Here is a 20,984-nt window from a genome sequence, read left to right on the forward strand (position 1 = left end):
ACTCTACGGGACTCTGCGGGACTCTACGGGACTCTACGGGACTCTACGGGACTCTACGGGACTCTACTGCACTTAACAACACTCAACGGCCTGCGATAAGGCTCGAAAAACGATCGATAACGCTCGAAAACGCTTGACAAACGCTTCAAAACACTCTAAAAACGCTTGAAAATACTCTAAAAACACTCGAAAACGGTTGAAAAACGCTCGGTAACGTTAAAAAACGGTCTAAAAACGCTAGAAAACGCTCGAAACCGCTCTAGAAATGATCGAGAAACGCTCGAAAACGCTCGAAAAACGCTCGATAACGCTCGAAAACACTCGAAAACGGTTGAAAAACGCTCGAATACGGGCGTAAAACGCTCGAATACGGGCGAAAAACGCTCGAAAACACTCGAAAACACTATGAAAATGCGTGAAAACGCTCGAAAACGCTCTGGAAATGATCGAGAAACGCTCAAAAACGTTCGAAAACTGTCGAAAAACGCTCGATAACGCTTGACAACGCTCGAAAAACGCTCGATAACGCTCGAAAACGCTTTAAAACGCTCGAATACGGGCGAAAAACGCTCGAAAACTCTCGATAACACTCGAAAACACTCTGAAAATGCGTGAAAACGCTCGAAAACGCTCTGAAAATGATCGAGAAACGCTCGAAAACGTTCGAAAACTGTCGAAAAACGCGCGATAACGCTAGTAGGGAAATGTAAAAATCATACGCGAAATGACTCGGCTTATATCCGCAGTTAGGTAAGCCTCGAGATGATTTTCCGCAGTATTCGACTCTCACGCATAGTCGTCGAGTGTAGCGCCGAACGCACATATACTCAACATCTCGACCCGTAGCTTGGCGTTTGGCTGGTTGGGACGCGCGAAGATTTATAGGAGCGATCGCACTCACGCAGATTCACTGCATGAGAGTTCCGTATGCGAAACTGACGCGTGCCCCAAAGCTCCGCATCACGTCGACTTCGAGGCAGCAATGTACTTAATAGTAGTAGGTAAGTAGATAAAGTCAAATGGAGCGTGACGAGTGTTCTTCCCTTACCATCAAAGCGAGCAGTGTTGGTAAGCGTAGGTAAGCCACCACCGTCAACTGCCGCATGGTATTACCATCACGAGTACATGAGCCGCCAACGGCGACTGGTAGATGGTACCACCATCGCGAGTCCGCGAGCTCCTTTCAGAAATTCGTTGCGCCGCCCTTGGGGGCAAAAAACGGTGAAAGCTAACGTACGAAACCAGAGGGCAGCACAGGATGCGATCGCACGATCCTGCCCTTGAGCAATCTCCCAATTGATCTCTGCTTAAGGTTGGGTAATTCCCCATTTTTCGAGGTTTTTGACGTACATTACGTAAACAAAGTAGTTTATCGTAGAAAATTGTAGAAAACCATTAAATTATGTTTCCAATATGAAGAATGCCGCAAGAAAGAATGCCGTAGAAAACTACAAACGTATTATATGTTGTAATATACACATAGAACACCACGTATGTTAAACAATGTATTATACTTCCCCAACCCTGGACCATATAGTAGCAACGAAGAGTGTCCACATTCCATGATTCGCAGCTATCGATGATCTATTATCGCCTAGAGATCATTCATTGGAACTGTTTCACATATAGCATAGACACGCTCCTTGTTACACGACAGGTTGGATATTATTTACGAATTTTTTATTTATATTCCGGTTTTAGTTGAAATGCGATCCTATTTTGCGGCCGTTTAGACCGACAATGTAGAGCGGTAAAATTGATGTCCGATTGATTTGCATAAATTTACAATGCATTTAAAATCTAAGCGATAAATAATTGATACAAAATTCGAACTGCAGGATCAAAATTAGAAGATCTGAGGCGTAATACATGTTCTAACGATAATAATGTCTAATATTAATTCAATGTGATTAATAATGCATTGGAACATATGTGTAACAGAAAATTGCCTTTATTCTTATTTTAAATTCGTACAGAATATTAAAACTTAGATACTAGTGGACAAGAATTATTCAGCGCAGCATTCTTATGCAATATTGAGCCGATAATTGCACTTAGTATAAGCCTCATTACTATTTGTTGCGCCTGTTTTTCGTCTTTGGGCTACAAAAATATTAATATCACATTTTATATTAAAAAAAACATGCATAAGCATTTACAGATTTATTTATAAAATTTCTAGGCAAGATTCAAGATTTAAAGCAATGAACAGTCTTCGGAGAAATGTAATAATTAAATTTGTAGTAAATAATATGATATAATTAAAAATAATGATAATGTGCAGATATGTATAAGTGCAATATAAAGCAGTCCTGAAGTGAAGCGGAGTCCAAATTTATGAGAGAATTGATATGCTCGGCCTAGGATCTTAGAGCATATAATAACATTTTTGTATAAGTTGAGCTCTAGAATGAATCATAGGCGACAGATAATTAGTAAATAATTATCATCGGCACGACTCGTCTTGCATGTTTAAAGGCACTGATCAAATTATCCGCTATCTAGCCATTGTTTAAGCCATTGGTGAAAATAGCTGAAAAGTACTGAGAGAATAATTTGCCGATGTATGGTTCTTCTTTCACAGGCCAAACTCCTTCTAGAAATCCGATGTGACCACCACGTGACGTAACGACAACGGCGACATTTTGTGAGTTGTTCACTTCTTTCAGTGGAATTGCTGAAAATCACATATATATTTTTAAAAATACTTTTCTTTCCATATACGCAAAAATAACATTGACAGGTATAACGTATAAAATACGTATATATTTATGTGTAGTGGTAAAAAGATCTGTTATCGATTATAAATGATATTATAGGTTTTCAATGTGGTTGTACAAGTGATACCAATGATGCTGTACTCATACATGTGTAATACATGCTATGGAGGGCAATTGCTGGTAATTACCTTGTAAAGGTTGAAATGGATCGTCTGCTGCGTTAAGGCACAGTAACGGAACTTCTATGAGATGTAACTTATTATGAAGCGTGGCGTTTGAATAATACTCTTCCACATCTTTATATCCAAATTGTTTAGCTGTAAATGTGGCGTCAAATTCTCGTACTGTTTTACTCTAGAAAAAGATATACCATTACTTAAACTCGTATACACTTGTCCTAATCAGTGATACATTATACTCTTTAAAATTTTAAAGTTTATTTTTCTTTAAATATATCCGAAGATAAACGAATCTTCTAAATTTAGTTTTACCTTGAGTACAATATCCATATCTACATCAAAGAATCCCGTTTCCGTACTGAAATGGAAATGCTTGACATTACGGCAGAGATTTCCAGCCAGATGCTTATTTAGCATTAGGTTCAAGTAAGGTTTCTCAATACTCTTTGTTCCTTCAAACACGTTCCATGGTACGGAAATGATAAGAGCTGCCTTGATCTTACCAACTGCCAAGTGTCCTTGTTCTGCTAGATAATTCCCTAATATTAATCTGTAGACACAAAAGATATACACCAATAGTGATGCAACACTCTTCTACGAATTCATTGAAACCTCCATCGAAGACTACATAGTGCATCGTCTCTTAAGTCAGGCTTGTGCATTTTAAAACGACGTCAATGACGAGCAATGAACCTTTTGAATGCTTTCGTTGCGGAGTTAATATCGAGATGACTGCGTGAATGAATTTAAATTAACTCCGTTCAATTGAAACTGTTTGAAAAGACAAGATTTAAATATAAAATAGTATATAATGTAAGGTAACAAATCCTTAGTTTTCTGTTCAAGTAGTCCCTACCATTCAGTAATTGATAAGATAAACAATATAACATTTGGTATTAATTAATGGTTTCCCTTTTTTGTTGTTCAACAGCGAAAATTAATTTAATCCTTTGTCTGTCGTAGATGCTTTTTTGACATTCACTCCGATGAAATCAGTAAAGTCATTACCCTCCCATCGAAATTCCAGTCGCTCCCAGCGGAGCATGAGGATAAAGCTTCTTCACGTGCTCTACGACCTCGGATAAGTCTTCACAATTGGCTGCGCAGTACATCCGCGGAGTCTGTAGAGGTAATCAAAGAAGTAGAAGTTAATAAAAGTAATGACAATCGCGTTTCTTATCATTAACAAACGTCGCGACTAGAACGGTACACCCGGGGCAACTCTGTGAGATAGTTATCTTGGTCTGAAGACCAAAATAATTATTAATTGTACTAATCTTCTAAAATGTAGGGTATATATATATTCTTAAATTCTACACTCTATTATTTTATTAAAATGAACATACCTTTAATTTAATTCCTCCAAGACCCCGATTGTTGAAGATAACGCATCTAATGCCTATTCTTTTTGCAGTGAGGACCAAACATTTTATGTACTCTGCTTGACTGGCACCGGTAAGACCTGGCAGAATAATCACGATAGGAGAGGTCTTTACACAACAATTTTGTTCAGCCCAGTCTAGAGCCACCTCGCCACCGTCCGCAAGAGTTAAAATTTCTCTGAAAATCATTCAACCGAACGGCATTAAGAGTAATATAGTTAAGGTATTTCAAGCTCGACAAGTTGTTCACTTACCTACGATATACAACCTTGGGCAAGATGTGAGATCGCAACAAGCTGGCTAGGATGGTCTGTGCTCGAGATTCAAAGCACCAGAGTGTTGGCCAAAATTTATTTCTCACCAGGGGAATGTTACTTTCCAAAAATTGACGGAAGGGTCCGGTACCGCAGACCAGTAAAGGTTTCTGGAAGAAAAACAAAAAATACGGTAGAGCTTCCTAGCACAAGTTATCAGATAGCTAACATATATGCGGAATTATATCTATGTTTTAATGTAAAGTATATATATGATAGACCGAAGTATTCACTTTGAAGTAATGCAAAAATTATTCGTTGCACTGCGTAACACTTACTCGTAGCCGATGAATATCACCTGTAGATAAAAATATACTGAAATATTATTCTAAAATGTAATCATTAATGCATCAGTTTTCGATTACTTTTGAAATAATAATTTTAAATGTTAAATAATATTTAACTTAGTGATTTACGCGCTAATATATGTCTTTCTCTATTGAGGGAGCAATATGGGCTGTTAGAATCCCAAGAAAATGTTCTACTTAAAAATTAGGTGCCTTAAAAATCTCCCGAATTAGTAAGTTTCAATGGATAATGTAATCCCTGCAATGTTTCCATTTTATTTCGATGATTTCATGAACATCCTGAGCTGATTTCCACCAAGGGAATTACTTTTATTCAAATAGAGCGCGATTCCGAACGTGCCGCCATATTGTCACCTTGAACGCGAATTGCATGCGCAAACGAGACTTTCATGTCAACGGATACATATATATTTTTTTTACATATAATACTAACCGGTTCAATTAAGCATCTCTCAGACCCGATAATTGTTCAAGATATTTGATAAAACATCTCCATCGATACCCTCATTGACCGAAATTCCAACGAGAAATCGAATTGCGCCGTTTGGAAGAATTTACCGCAAAGATGCGGATCCTTTTTTCGAGCGACCTTTATAGCACCGTGAACGGAAGTGCATACACTATAAAAATGCATTACCCTCATTAAAGTATCCCCCGCCAAATAGCCATTCAAGGGGTGCGTGCATTAGCTGATCGTGATATTAACCCTAATTACCCTCCAGGCATTAATAATTGGGAGAAACTTTTGACCCAACAACTGGCTTCAATTTGAATCACCGGATAAGAGGACAGGGTGAGCTCACCGGTGAATTCAGGGTAAACAAGGACGATTTTTCAACTCTATACGGACTAAGATGCGCAATATGAAAGGTTTACACGTCCCATCGAGTTAGCCTTGACTCCAGGAGACACGATAAAATTCGAGATGGTTTCATCCAAACGGAGTATACCGCCATCTTAAATAATGATGCGCGAACGGGATGCGCCGGTAGCCAGATCAAGGAATTCACGTGTTTCTCCACTCCCCCGTGATTCTCGCATCGATTACGCCTTAAACGGTCCCGACTCGATTCACGTTCCCAATATAGCCGCCGCCTTACCGGCATCAAGAAATTCTACGTCAATGACGTCACGCCGTAGATAGAAATGACGCTATTTCGAAAATTCGCGGGCAATCGGGACGAGGCCGCGAAGTGACCGCCGCCGCGAAGATTGCAGTGCGGATGACATAGCTATAGGGGTGAAGTGCACGTGTAGATAGTATTCATTCCACGGCTGCCTTGAGACATCTTGGGACATCTCCTTTACGTAACTCCTATTAGAGTGGACGCTCCAGTAAATTAAATCACCGAGTCGGAGCTACCGGGTTGATCTCAGTTATAATCCGAGGTTTTTGGTTCCCGGCAAGATCGCGTGCGCCGCGCAACGCCGCGTTGGGTGTCGCAACGCCGCGTTGGGTGTCGCACCGCCGCTGGAGAGAGGGCCGGGTACTCACTTTGACGACCTCGCAGAGGTAATAAGTACAAAACCCGATGCAGAGCAGCAGGCCGTAGTAGAATTTCGGAATGTAGGGAAAGCCTTCGAAGAGGTCCAGCATCCTGATCGAGACCGCGGGGCGATCCGCGGTGGGGGGTGGGGGGCGCGACGAAAGGTCAGCCACGACAGGAGAGCGCTCCCGATCGCCAGGGACGCACGGCGCGGACTGACAGCGAGCAACGTGCGCTTCGTGCCGCCTCGATGACGCGCGCTGACCGTTCAGCTGATTAGTTAAATAACTGGCTCAACGGCCAATAGAGATAGGTTCACCAAGTACCACTATCGCGATATTCTAAGTACAGGGCAGCTCCGCCCGGTGCGCGTGCACGGCCAATTACGCAACGGCGTAAAGACCACGCGGGTTAACGATAGAAACCGAGGAAGGGATACTTTTGTCCAATATTAAATGATCAGAAAATTAATGGATCCGCGTAAATTCACTCGAACGTAACCGTATGGGATTTGAATTGAAAATAGACGTTGCACCGGGAATTCATGCCGCGGTTTGCGCACCTCCGATTAACTCGCTGTGTCGTATTTAATACATTTTTTTTTTAACTCTACGCCGTTGTAGAGACAAGTAAATTTCGAATTGCAAGAAAAAAAGAAAACAACGCGAGTCGTGATAAAGAATCGTTGATAAGAAGTAGACTGCGCCGGGCTGAGTCGGTATGACGAGAGCATTTAGTGCACGGCAAATTACCCAGGAATTGACATGTGGAAAATGATCAATTAACGCCGATATGTTTATCATTCCTTGAAGGCGAGCGTACCGATATCACTAGTAGTCGGTTTTTCGATGATATGGCAATTTTCCCAAGAAAGCACGATCACGACCAGTGTTAAAGGGTTCGATTCTCCTTTGTCATTTTTATGTAGTTCCATGTTATAACTAATCTTTACGTGCAGACCGCGAGTTAAGGTGAAGTGAAACCCCCTTCGAATCAGTCGATTCGAATACAACACTTTTTTTTAAGGGTATTAGACCGAACTGTCCGAAACTTTGGCACATCACTCCTGATCATCTAAGAATTGTCTTGACACATTCAAAATTTGGATTTTTCAAACAAATTTTTTAACTCAGTCCAGACCAGAACCAAAATGGCGTCGAGCTCTCATATTTCGATCGATATACAATTATCGAAGGCTCTGATATGAGAATCGAAAGGGTCAGGACAATTTTACGACAATTTAGAACATTCTGATAATTGACAAACTCGCATTTGAACGGGATAAACGCAAGAAAAGTGTTGCATGCGCTTCTATGCTAAAACGATGGTAATACGAGGTCTCGGAGTGAAAAATTAATTGACCTGGAAATCACAGATGGCGCAGGGGGTCCCTCCGCAGTCAATTAGGGCCCCAGAAAGCTTAAATCCAGAGGATTTCTGGAGTTTTACTTCGATTTCTTAATATTGATTATACGAAAACGATAGGTGTAGTATGCCATTTAGTACAATATCCAATGTAATTCGACACAGCTGTCAATATAAAAACGAACGTCGGCAACGTAGGCATTCAGAAAAATCTTTTTTATCGACGTTGATCAAGTTCCTCGGCGTGTTTCACTTCACCTTAAGGTATCGATGATTGACATGCATTTAAATTCCATCGGTTAGTGCTGTTGTCACATGCAACTCTAATTGGTAACTATCTTCCCTTGCTTCCCGAATTTGTTGCGAGTACCAATCACTTCAATCATGACAGAGATGATTCGCTTTACGACGATAAAATCTCTATCGGCATAGGTGTGTTGTCTCGACGATGAGTACCACATGCGTACGAAGAAAAAGACGCCTTTAATAAACAGTCTTGTACATAGGTTAATTCAGTGAAATCGTGATGGTACATATTTTCGAATGGACTTGTGAATCCTCGTATCAATGAGGGTGGCCATCGTTCGCGCAACCCTCTGTAGGAAGAATCAATTGCCAGTGCGTGGCAGGCAACATGCAAATGATGAGGTACATATCCGATGAAATGTTAGGGAGAACTCGAAATCGATGTCCTCTCGTTTGGTTTCTTTTTTCTTTCTTTTTCACGCAGAACAAGACATTACCGGCGGGATCATTGCGTAACTTTGCGAAAATGTTTCGTTACAGATATGATCTTTTTCAGGTGGTATATATATATATATACTGAATTAAAGGAATACATGGAGCGTTTAATTATACGAAGAGTTACTTAAATTCCGTTCAGTGAAACTGATAATAAAATGCTTCTGTGTTGTACAAATAACAGGTCAAGCTTTAAATAACAGGAGAAACATATGTACAACAATTCTATTTTCAAAAAGCTACCAATGGGTGAGAACGGATCTCAGATAAGACGCTCATAATCCCAGCAATTACATAAATATTTAACCACCCGCGTATGAACGCGGTGACGTCTTGCCGCGTCCGTAAATGACCAAGGTACCTTCATGAGAATACGCATGGACAGTTTGCGTGATATCGTAACGATCGCATTAGAAACATTATATTTTATTTAGATCCGCGTATCAAAAAATCTTATCCGAACTCCGATGCAACCTTAACATCCAGTTCAACTGGTCACTATCCTTCACACCTCAAAAACGAACGCGTGGGATGGAACTTCGAGTGTAAGTTCCTTGCACCCGGTGACCAGATTTCAATATCCGAATACACGGTCTTTTCATTCAGACCGCTGAAGAACGTCACTTCAACATGGACCGAAATGTCACTTTCAGTTCTTGGGGAACCCAATACGCCATGTCGATTGATCTCGAGAATCTACTTTGACGTAGTTCACTAGCTCGACCGTATCTAATCTATGCTTGATATAAAAAGTACACATCTCCCGAGAACATTGAATCCGTCGTCTCAGGATCGGTAAATAAATCTCATCAAGTTTCCCAGATGTTAACAACGGTAATAGAGTATTTACGGATTTGTAACAGCGGCGAATCTTTGGTTCAAGAACCAGCGAGGGCATACCCGGTCTCTAAGTGAGGTCAATTTTACCGAAAGAAGCACTCTGCCGCAACATCAACAAGAGCACCGCTTTAGTGACTTTCTTCCCCATTAATCCGGCCTCAGCTGAACATTGGATATAGGATCCGAGATCAACAACGATATTGGCTACTTTTTCTGCCTTCCGATATAAATAATGCGACAATTACGGAACTCTTCCATTGGGACATCGTGGAGATAACGAGGAAAAGAAACTTGACTCGCTAAGGAAAAGATACGAATATATGTAGCACGATCTTTTGTGTGTCCACGTTTCATGAGGGAACTGGCAATAGGGTGTACGCATGCTTCGACCCACTTCGAAGTCCTACCGTGACATTCTTTACAGTTCTACTCTAGGTTTATGTTTGGCTTGGTAATAGATATTTAGTATCGGATGTTGAAATCTGCCGCACGTATATCATGACTGACGACCGCAATTCGATTCTCGAATGTACTTAGCCCAAGTTCGGTTGGGCGTGAGATCACCCTTCCGAAGGAACGGCCGTCGATCCGTGGATGTGCGACTTTGGTCCATGATAGTCCTATAGGTCTGTTCGTCGTACGAGCAAGCCAGGCTCTTCCTCAACTTTGCAGCTCCGGTGGTGAACTGGGAGGGCTGGCTACCAACCAGAACGTGGAGGTCGTTCTTTACGTGAACGGCCCAGTCCCACGTAGCGACGATCGAACAGTTGCACACAAACGGGTTCCCCAGGAGGTTCACCGAAAGGAGATGAGGGTTCCCCTTAAACACGTGAGGCTGAATGGTAGTGAAGTTGTTGTTGCTCAGGTCTACGTGCTTCAGTAGGCGCAGCTTCTTCAGGAACGCCAGATTCTCCGAGCCCGAGAGTCTATTGTTGGACAGGTTCAGATGAGTCAGATTCTTCGCACGTATGAACGCATTCTCGTTCAGCTGTGTCAAGTTACAGTCGCTCACGTCGAGAATTTCCAGGCGAGACAGTTGTTTCGGAATAAGGGACTCGTCCGTCACGGTCAATGGGTTACCACTCATCTTCAGCTCCATCACGTTCGCGTAGGGGTGGTCACCGAAGACTTTGGGGTCGATCGGGGCCTTCAGGCCGCAGTTCATCAGGTCCAGGCTCTCCAGGCGCGTCAGGTTGGCGAATAGTCCTTCCTCCAGGGTGTGGAACTTATTGCCCGACAGAACGAGCTTCTTCAACGAGGTCATTTGCGCGAACGTATTGTTGCCAACGTATCCCAGATTGCAATAAGACATGTCCAGGTACTCCAACGACCTCAGAGGATTCAAAAGACTGACGAATGCATTGTTCAGGGGGTTGTGAGAGATATCCAATTCCTGAAGATTCTCCAGCACGTCGAAAGCACTTGGCAACTTTCGCAGGCTACAGTTGCTCAGCGAGAGTTTGTGCAGCTTCGGTAAATGGCGTAGTACGGCAGTTAAATCGGCAGCAAACATTGGATTACCGTCCAGCTTCAGCACGCGCAATTTACTTGCATTTCTAAATGCCTCCTCGGACAAACGGTCCTGCAAGTTGCAGTGGGATAAGTCCAGTGATTGGAGGCTATGCAAGTTGTGGCCGAGCGTGTTACCGACATCGAGATGCCAGAGTTCGTTTTCCGCAAGAACCAACTGTCGAAGATACAGATTCTTAGCGAACGCATCTCCAGGCAAATTGGTAATGCCAGTCTTTCTTATGTCCAAATGCTCCAGACGAACCAACGGGGCTAATAAGTTTGTCCAACTGATGCTTTTTAGATCATTCTCGGCCATCTTCAGTTCACGCAAATTTTCCAAATGCGAAAACGCATCGGGTGACACGTGCGTTAAATTGCATGCATTTAGATTCAGGTATTCCAAGCTCGTAAGGTGGTCGAACGGTCCTGGCTCGATTCTCCGAAGTGGATTGTTAGAGAGATCGAGCTTATTTAAGTTGGTCGTATTGTGGAAGAATCGATCGTTGAGCCGACGAATGCCGCACGAATTTAAATCAAGATACAGTAGAGTTCGGCAGTTCAGGAAATGACCATCGATTTCCCCGAGTGGATTGTTCTGGAGCTCTAAAGTAATAAGTCCTGGGCTGTCCCTGTTAAAAAGATATAATTAATAATGCTGTTATGCAACATTCGTATACAAACAAGCAAATTATAATATGCAAATCACCAAGAATTTCAAGTTACCCTAATAGCCGATTAAAAGAAATACACATTTTCGCTAATATTTTCGGTACATACTATACCTAAGAATCATTATAACGGTACATAGAGTAAATTACTGTTTCATCCGATTGACATATTTAGAATAGTCTAATGCCAAAAATACATACATTAACTTAATTTTTTTTTCTCCCGCTTAACATGTGAATATTATTAAAATAATAAACTGCATAATTTCAACATAAAATTGTCTTTAGGTTTTAAATGATTTCAGATGCAAGGCAAGAATGAATAACTTAGGTAGAGACATTTCATAAATATTTTGCAGTAAATTTACCTAAACGCTTCTGGGTCGATTCTTCTAATAAAGTTGTAAGAGAAATCCGCATCCAGAAGATAGTTTAATCCAGCAAACGATTCATACTTGAGTTCCGTCAGACGGTTATGCGCCATTTGCAGGCGTCGAAGTTTAATGCCCTTTGAAAAGGCTGCCAGCTGTTCAATATTATTCCCATTCATATCCAAGATATAAACATTGGGGCTGAGTTCGTCGTAAGGTATACAGGTGAGATTACTCTCGGAACAATCGGTAACCCAGTTGATCCGGAAGTAATGGCAGTGGCAGTCCACGGGACATTCTTCCTCCGTGAGTTTGTTGTGTAAGCCATGTGTCGTTGCAGCAAGGATCGATAAGAAGATGACCGAGAGAATCATCTTTCGCTCCGGAATAGACCTGAAAGAAAAAAGTAATATTCGTTACAAGTCGAGAAAAATCATTTCAAGGCAATACCACGAAGTCATGAAAATCATTTAATGATCTTGCGTCCGATCAATTTCAGTTTTACTTTTTCAACTTTATACCCTCCCCTGTATTTGCACCTCGACCAACAACGACCGCTAAACAAAACAGGTGAATCTTGTGCGCGTTTTTTCTATTTACCAAATTTGGTCTGAAACATTAATACCACCGTTGAAAACGTACAGACTGATTGCCGATCTCACCGATGTTGAAAACAAATTTCTGACATTTCTGCTCATCCCGCTTTCAGGACCCATTCGTTCATCAACCACATATGATAATCTCAACACTGCTTAAACATCACAGAACCTAACTTGTGACTTCGTCTCGGATTTTCCGATGAAAAATACGGTTGAAACATGACCGCAGACAATCATTAACCAATTGGAAAAACCATCTGAAAGCCCATCACCCAATACATTGACCGAGGTCGACGTCAGGCCTTGTACAGCTCAAAGATCCCTTATCTTCGGGAGGAACGAAGATAAAAAGGTCGCACCGCGACAAGTGTTAAGTGATTTAAGTCTCGTGTTGTGAAGCATTATCTACCGTACAATCGACTACCGCCAGTGCATGTAGGCCAACTGACAATAAGCAATTGACGGTGCAATTGACGGTAGGCAATGTTCACGGCAAGGGCAACGAGTACTAAGGTCGGTGACCCTAGAGTAACACGAGTTCGAATTTTCTTCCAGCTCAAATACATGAAAAATACCGCAGTTTACCAGGCTCTTAAGGTGAAGTGAAACATCTTTCAAATCAGTCGATTCGAATACAACATTTTTTTTTAAGGGTACTAGACCAAACTGTCCGAAACCTTGACACATCACTCCTGATCATCTAAGAATTGTCCTGACACATTCAAAATTTGGATTTTTCAAACAAATTTTTTAACTCAGTCCAGACCAGAACCGAAANTATCAGTATAAAAACGAACGTCGACAACGTAGGCATTTAGAAAAATCTTCTTTATCGACGTTGATCAAGTTTCTCGACGTGTTTCACTTCACCTTAATCGCGCCGCTTAACATCAACTCCACACCAGAAAAAATAGCCAACATATTTTTATCCCTCTCGTGGTACAAGCACCTAGACTGTCGTTATCGCCGTCGCGTCACGAGGGGCTTTCTGAAAACGGTTACCGACGAGACGAAGTGGCGATGAATGAACGTCGGCGCGACGTCGCGATACGTTAAACGTAGTGGTAGGTGCAGGCATTAAAAGACGCAGTTGCGCCAACGAGATAAGTTCCATACAAGATCGCGTCCGTTTCCTCGACGTATGTACATAACTCCACGCATTCGTCCGCATCCGTGCGTCGTTAAGAGTCACGAATGGAAAATATTTTTGCGCAGTATCGTCTTCTTCCCGAGGACGTTACGTATCTCATGGCATTCCTGTTGCTGCGCCGATATGACGAATTGTCCACTCCGAATCCCGTTTGGATCATCCATAAGCAAGCTTCGACATCGAACGAGTCAAGGACTGACCATCCGAGTGTAATAAAAATCTTCAGACTACCGCACAACTGCGATGAAACCGGGGTTGTAGATCTAAAACGAAAATAAGGAATTGAGACAGGAGTACAATTTCCATTTTTATAAACCCATCGTATACTTTTTCTTCCTATATAGGAAAATAAATGAAAAAGTGGGTATGAAACCGGTATTTGAATAATACATGTCCAAACGAAATTTCCATAACAACGGGGTATTCCCGTGTATCCGTAGCGACAAAGTCAATTGTTCTTTGATTCCTTATTTCGGGTAACGCTTTATCACCTCCAGACCTTTTGATGCCTTCGCTTCCATCTTCTATTAATCGGTGGATAAAAAGAAATGCAGATCGCTTTGGCACTTGAATCAAGAATCTAAGAAGAGATGGATGGTGAGAATCTCTCCGCGGGTGAAGCTTAAGATGTAATTGGAAGGAAGAATGGCGACCATCTTACCCTGCTGGTGATCACGTATTTTAAGGTGAAGTGAAACACGTCGAGAAACTTGATCAACGTCGATAAAGAAGATTTTTCTAAATGCCTACGTTGTCGACGTTCGTTTTTATATTGACAGCTGGGTCGAATTATATTGGGTATTGTACCAAATGGCATACTCCACCTGTCGTTTTCGTACAATAATTATAAAGAAATCGAAGTAAAACTCCAGAAATCCTCTGGATTCATGCTTTCTGGGGCCCTAATTGACTGCAGAGGGACCCCCTGCGCCATCTGTGATTTCCAGGTCAATTAAATTTTCACTCCGAGACCTCGTATTACCATCGTTTTAGCATAGAAGCGCATACAACACTTTTTTTGCCTTTATCCCGTTCAAATGCGAGTTTATCGATTACCAGAGTGTTCTAAATTCTCGTAAAATTGTCCTGACCCTTTCGATTCTCATATCAGAGCCTTCGATAATTGTATATCGATCGAAATATGAGAGCTCGACGCCATTTTGGTTCTGGTCTGGACTGAGTTAAAAAATTTTTTTGAAAAATCCAAATTTTGAATGTGTCAGGACAATTCTTAGATGATCAGGAGTGATGTGGGAAGGTTTCAGACAGTTTGGTCTAATACCCTTAAAACAAAGTGTTGTATTCGAATCGACTGATTTGAAGGATGTTTCACTTCACCTTAAGGGGAAGTAAAAACAATTAGAAGCACGTACACGGTAACAGTTACTGTCATTTGCCATGTTTAAATGCTTACAAACGGTGTACGACACAATTTTACGATTTTTATACCCTTTGCCGCGTGCTTTATCATTCTTAAAAAAAAAGTGCCGTGCATGTATATAAACAGCCTTGTAAGATGACCGCTGCAGAACCCTCTTTAGTCTCGAGCTTCTGGCCCCTCGTTAAAAATCTCACTTTACGATCCATCCGTCTCTTCATGGATCCATGACTTGAACATCCTGACGTCCACTGAGGTCAATTTTACAAATACTTATACAAAGTTATCTCAATTCGACAACAGAACCGCCATGCCACGTATTAAGTTGAACTTCAGATTAGATAAGGGCGAGCTATTTCACGCACATGTTGACGGAGCTGTAACGTTAAACCGAAATGCACACACCGTACCGTCATATGACATGATACCGATAATTTATCGACATTTCTACAACGCACGTTACATTAACGCAAACGAACCCTGAATGACCAGATTATTGGTTAAAGTTTTTCAACAAATGTACCGATGTCACGTCGTCGAGGAAACACAATCTGCTGAAAATGATGAACCCAATGTCAACAGTATTGTCCACCGTCACGTACCCTCGATTTAATAATCGCCACGATATATAAAAAAAATCATCATTAACGTTTTTGATACACCCGCAACCGTTCTGACGTCAAAGATGCTCCTTAGAGGCGATAAGGAATTTATTGTTTCGGTATGCAGATTTTCTTGCCCTCTGAGGAAAGATTATCGAAAGTGGTTGATAACTCGACTGAAGTATACCTAACAAAATTGACCGCCTCTAAGGTCTCTTTAAGATGAAGTGAAACCCCCTTCGAATCAGTCGATTCGAATACAACACTTTTTTTTAAGGGTATTAGAACGAACTGTCCGAAACTTTGGCACATCACTCTTGATCATCTAAGAATTGTCCTGACACATTAAAAATTTGGATTTTTCAAAAAAATGTTTTAACTCAGTCCAGACCAGAACCAAAATGGCCTTGAGCTCTCATATTTCGATCGATATACAATTATCGAAGGCTCTGATATGAGAATCGAAAGGGTCAGGACAATTTTACGACAATTTAGAACACTCTGATAATCGATAAACTCGCATTTGAACGGGATAAATGCAGAAAAAGTGTTGTATGCGCTTCTTTGCTAAAACGATGGTAATACGAGGTCTCGGAGTGAAAATTTAATTGACCTAGAAATCACAGATGGCGCAGGGGGTCCCTCCGCAGTGAATTAGGGCCCCAGAAGGCACGAATCCAGAGGATTTCTGGAGTTTTACTTCGATTTCTTTATAATTATTGTACGAAAACGACAGGTGGAATATACCATTTGGTACAATACCCAATATAATTCGACCCAGCTGTTGATATAAAAACAAACGTCGGCAACGTAGGCATTTAGAAAAATCGTCTTTATCGACATTGATCAAGTTCCTCGACGTGTTTCACTTCACCTTAAAGCGCACTTAGAGTAAATGACGAAGATTTCAATGGATAAGGCTTTGGTCTTCGAGTCCTGGGGACCAAATCTTATCAAAAGAGAAGACAAGAGTGCAATTCATTCGATTCATTACATTTCAGACCGCATACAGCACTCGCGTTAAGTAATCGATCACTTATTCGAGGCTTCTAACAGTGTTGTTACATTATCGATCATTTAAGCCGAACATTGCAATTCCATGCACCACGTGTACATCTTATCGACCTATTCATTGCACACTTCGCAAGGTAAACAATGAAGCTACGAAAATAACCGGGGAAAACGTGGCCGATGTTTTAAAACCGTTCTTCACTTTATCCCGTTCTGGAAAGTAATGAAAAATTCATCGACCGCGTGTCATGAATGTTATTTTATACAGGAAACCATTACCTAAACCCGTGGTAAAACAGGATAAACGAGTTTCGCACCAACTATTTACCGTGATTTCTCGATGGAGAAGTACGATATGAAATTCCCGCACCGATGGGCACATATCTCTCCAATGAATTTTGAGCAATATCAACATAGTATATAATTTATTAACCGAAAGCACCGAATAGTTGCCGTGATCAATTTCTTTTTTTTTAATATACCACTATTTGTAATAAGCGTGTAGAAATTCTTACATAATAACTTCCTGAATGATTAGAAATTTCTATGCTAGTCTATGGTTGACTTGGGGAAATTACATTATTTGCAAACCCACACCGATTAACAGCTGGCATAGCTTTCAAGGATTCGACCTCGGAGAAAAAATAGGCTCATCTTTAGTCACTGCATTTGCATGCACACGCGTTCGTTCAATGGTCGTCTAATTCTATACAAATTCAAGAGATACGCATTATTATAAACAGAATATCGTCTGCGTAATTAAATCTCCCTATCAGACCCTACGATTTTCTCATGTTCCAAGCCCCATCAAGCCGTCCAAGTTCCTTAAAGTTTTCTCCCAAAGTAGTTTCCAATTTAACCTCCTTAAAGAACCTGATTCGACGGAAAAATTCACATTCTGAACCGTTCAAAACGCGTATGCGAAAACTTCGAGTGAGAAGGTTCCACTCCCGACATTCGTACATATGACCTCGACATGAGATTGCCTCGATTACACTGCAAATCATAGCCAGCTTAAATCAACAAATTACCAACGAGCTTATCATGTATGCTACGATGAAGCTAAAAGGAACAGCCGGTGAGTTAAGCGTGAATAACTTTCGTACACACTAATTTTCAAGATCCTACAAGCATAAATGATTTCAGTCCAAGGCAATACCTCAAAGCTAAATAGATTAAAAAAAGAAAAAAGGCGTCTATTATTTTTCAGCGACAGCATGCAACGGTATACTTATTTTTATCCAATTATCGGGTATGGCTATTTCGAGATGAAGATATTGACCCCAATTCCACGAGAAGTGGCCGATAGGAATTATTACATGACCGCCGAAATAAACAAAGTTGTTACGAGTTAATTGGAGCCGAAATGATCGATACGCTATAGATCCCAATTTCGCAATTGCGCGTTTATATCGATTGGTTCATTGCAAGTCGCAGTGGTCATGTGGTCCCTTAAAGTCATGAAAACAACCGCTTATGTCGTACCGGCGAATCTGTACAAACTTACGACTCAATATGTCCAGAAATAATACGAGGACGTACGACCACGCCAGAAGCGTCCCAATGTTTTTCTTACTTCAATTAGATCCGTTCTCCTTCAAGACACAAATAACACAAACATACTGAAGACCAGGAACGGTAAATGTACCCAAAGGTCTCCCGTTATTCAGCCAATTAGGAGCATCGTTAAGCGATAATTAACACGTAGCGATCGATTTTTCGTTCGTTGTTTGGTTGAGGTGGGTCAAGGCAGTCTACCTCAGCTGTGAGATCAGACAATCAGCTGTTCATTATACAGTAGTTAACAGTATATCACGTTCTTTTAGATAGATTATATTTAAACAAAAATATGTTTATTTACTCTTCCGAGGCAGTCGATTTGTATGTGAAAACTTTGTCTTTTTATTTAACACCCTCTGTAAATATGAACTGAAGATAAGCACATGACATGAATGATTGAGTACCGTGCTTATATTTGCCAAGACAGAAAACAATGTTTGAGACAATTTTGGTACACCTTTGTCCATCTTTGTGTTGGTTACTCAAAAAGGTAATATAATGAAAGATTTGATTTAATATTAAAACTTATCACGAATATACTTTTGTAAGGATTTGAATTGCAATAATTTGTACAAAATAGAGGAGATAACATGACCGACTGGATTAGAAAGAATGAACTCAGGGCAAAATATGGATTTTCACAAATTATAGGTATTGGTATCAGAAAAAGAATGACCAAGGTATCAAGAGATATAGGTAGATTACTAATTGAAAACCTGCTTAAACCCATTACTAGTAGCACGTGGTCTTTAGAACACCGGCTGTTCTTTTCATCTACTCTGCACGGGTGATTTCTAAGAAGTCAACCTGTGATTTAAGGTAAGGGTGTTCCCATAAGGAGTCTCCTATAAAAAAAGGAAAAAAAACATTCAGTTAACAGATAATCACGGTAGAGATTAGTTAACATTTAATCTTTCCCAAATGTAGTTTGAAAGGACATCGTTAACAGCCGGATGTGTTTTTCAAACTTCTTTTCTAAATGTAAAAAGATCAACGAAATTTACTCAGGACGAGTGGGATGTTAAACTGTTGACTTTCTTTTACTTTGCACGTATGGCCGAGTTCCTCGACCGGCACAACATGCGCAAATGACTGCGACTAAGAAGCGTTTTGACGCTTACCAAACTTGAAGGTGTTTTCAGAAGGAGAGGCCGCGAAGCCTATGCAGGAAGGGATGAAGCATCGAATGCGTCGACGTCCACCTTGAAAGGGACAGAGGTAGACGCCTCTACCGGTCCTCCGGCGCGATCGGTTCGCGCCTTGGATGAGCGAAGTCAAGGCGAGATAGTCTGTCGATGTCCGGTAAAATCGTCTTCCGTTTCCTGCGCGACGATCGCCGGCTGGCCAAGGTGCGAAGGATGCTCCTTAAGCTCCTTCTCTGTGGATGGATTCGCGCCGGTCTTCCCGGCGTTCCTCTCGAAAGATCTGCCTAGTGCACCGTCAGCGAAACATGAACGAAATGAGGTCCTTCGCGACTCGCGCTTCCTAACCTCTCGCGAGCCATGTCGCACGCGAGAAGCACGTATGTACCTACATACCTGCCACCGTCGCACTCCTCCGCTTCTTAATCTATCGCCCCTCTTCTCGCGCTTTTTCTCTCTCACTCACACTCGCTCCCAGACATCCCCTCCACGTGATTCCGCTCTTCGCTCTCTCTCTCTCTCCCCCTCGGTTGCTCGTGCTCCGTCCTCCGTATACCTAATTCTTTCCTTCGTTAGGTCGGAGCTCGGTCTCTCCTTGTGACTGCCGCTCCGCAACCTGCCTGCGCGACAGAGATGACAACAGTCACGAGGAACGACGCTCGCCTCACAGGCTTCGACCTGCGCGGTCACTTGGAGCGGGCATGCGCACGATCACCTCTCCACGCGCCGCCGAAACTCGCCGAGTCTCGCCGATCTTCCCCGAAGCTTCGCCGAGCCACTGCGAAGCGTTCTCGCCTCAACGTCGTTTCCACGTCGTATTCCTATCGTTTCCTCGGGTCGAGGAAACGACCGACCACCTGAACGCTTTTCCAACGTGCCGTTTGTCACGACGACGAGGTTCCGTAGAATTTCTCGCTCGAGGAAATGCCGGTGAGAAGGCGGAATATGCTTAGCTGCTCTGATGACACGACGCACGGCCGATCTCCACGCGTAAGTGCGAGGAATGACTCCGTGCCGTTACCGGACTCTGGTATGCGCAAGCGTCGGTCGGAGAGAGAGGTCGGGAAAATAATCAGGGTCGTAACCGAAATTTCGGAACCCGACGGTACGTTTTCCTCTCCCATCTCGGGTGATTCTCGAGAATAAGAATGCGCTTGCCTTTTGAGATTTGGAGACTTATTTATTTCTCCGCTATTTAAAGTCTTGATAACTTTTTTCATTTACACTCTTTTGTATATATCCTCACTCGAGAATTGTTTGAAGAATATGCGGTAGATCGCTAGGTCATTGTTTAATATTAAATAAACTGGTATTTTTATGCTCGGAATGAAGAATTGCTTTAAACGCTTTATAATTATCTAATGGTTCTTTCTTATGCGTGAAGTAGCATCCTTTCCACCTTTCGAACGTTTATTTAATATTCAATTTTTAAAACGAATACCTTACCGGTAAACTACTAAATAAATATACCTTTACTGGATATTTGGCGAGGTTTACCTAGCTTATCCATTGATCGAAGCTGCAGGGTTCCTGGAGGGCTACCTAGATGGCGCACACGTTCCACCTCCGAAAAATATTTCAGTCGAACCCGTAATTAATTTCTTCCATAACTAAGTACAAAATTACATGAGTAATTCCTTATATTTGTTTAAGAA

At 41.7% G+C, this 20,984-nt stretch overlaps 2 protein-coding genes across 3 annotated transcripts; both read right to left on the reverse strand.

Annotated features, from left to right (window-relative positions):
* Positions 1 to 1,929: 1,929 nt before the first annotated feature.
* LOC105704335 (phospholipase ABHD3) lies at positions 1,930 to 7,446 on the reverse strand. The gene is made up of 7 exons (XM_012433463.2): positions 6,399 to 7,446; positions 4,536 to 4,705; positions 4,246 to 4,459; positions 3,908 to 4,020; positions 3,212 to 3,449; positions 2,909 to 3,074; positions 1,930 to 2,677 (listed from the first exon to the last, which is right to left on the reverse strand). Exons 1-7 carry the CDS (start codon positions 6,498 to 6,500, stop codon positions 2,502 to 2,504), a joined length of 1,179 nt encoding a protein of 392 aa, XP_012288886.1. The 5' UTR covers positions 6,501 to 7,446; the 3' UTR covers positions 1,930 to 2,501.
* Positions 7,447 to 8,219: 773 nt separating this feature from the next.
* LOC105704019 (protein artichoke) lies at positions 8,220 to 20,330 on the reverse strand. Of its 2 annotated transcripts, XM_012432855.2 has the most exons (4): positions 19,726 to 20,330; positions 19,309 to 19,616; positions 11,885 to 12,280; positions 8,220 to 11,477 (listed from the first exon to the last, which is right to left on the reverse strand). In XM_012432855.2, exons 3-4 carry the CDS (start codon positions 12,259 to 12,261, stop codon positions 9,833 to 9,835), a joined length of 2,022 nt encoding a protein of 673 aa, XP_012288278.1. In that variant the 5' UTR covers positions 12,262 to 12,280; positions 19,309 to 19,616; positions 19,726 to 20,330; the 3' UTR covers positions 8,220 to 9,832. The 2 variants fall into 2 exon arrangements, with proteins under 2 accessions (XP_012288278.1, XP_023289402.1); XM_023433634.1 differs by lacking the exon at positions 19,726 to 20,330 and having other exon boundaries at positions 19,309 to 19,717.
* Between the last annotated feature and the right edge of the window lie 654 nt (positions 20,331 to 20,984).

Source organism: Orussus abietinus, unplaced genomic scaffold (genome assembly GCF_000612105.2).
Source record: "Orussus abietinus isolate OABI.00-Male unplaced genomic scaffold, Oabi_2.0 scaffold336, whole genome shotgun sequence".
In the NCBI taxonomy this organism is placed as follows: Eukaryota; Metazoa; Arthropoda; class Insecta; order Hymenoptera; family Orussidae; genus Orussus; species Orussus abietinus.

Bases quoted from the DNA above. Each gene is read 5' to 3' on its own strand.
- LOC105704019 (XM_012432855.2), bottom strand. From the start codon at position 12,261: ATGATTCTCTCGGTCATCTTCTTATCGATCCTTGCTGCAACGACACAT. The intron at 11,478-11,884 runs GTAAATTTACTG...TCTTTTTAACAG, and splicing joins ATCGACCCAGAAGCGTTTAG to GGACAGCCCAGGACTTATTA.
- LOC105704335 (XM_012433463.2), bottom strand. From the start codon at position 6,500: ATGCTGGACCTCTTCGAAGGCTTTCCCTACATTCCGAAATTCTACTAC. The intron at 4,706-6,398 runs GTGAGTACCCGG...TTTTTCTTCCAG, and splicing joins ACCTCTGCGAGGTCGTCAAA to AAACCTTTACTGGTCTGCGG. The intron at 2,678-2,908 runs GTAATTACCAGC...TGTGATTTTCAG, and splicing joins TCCATTTCAACCTTTACAAG to CAATTCCACTGAAAGAAGTG.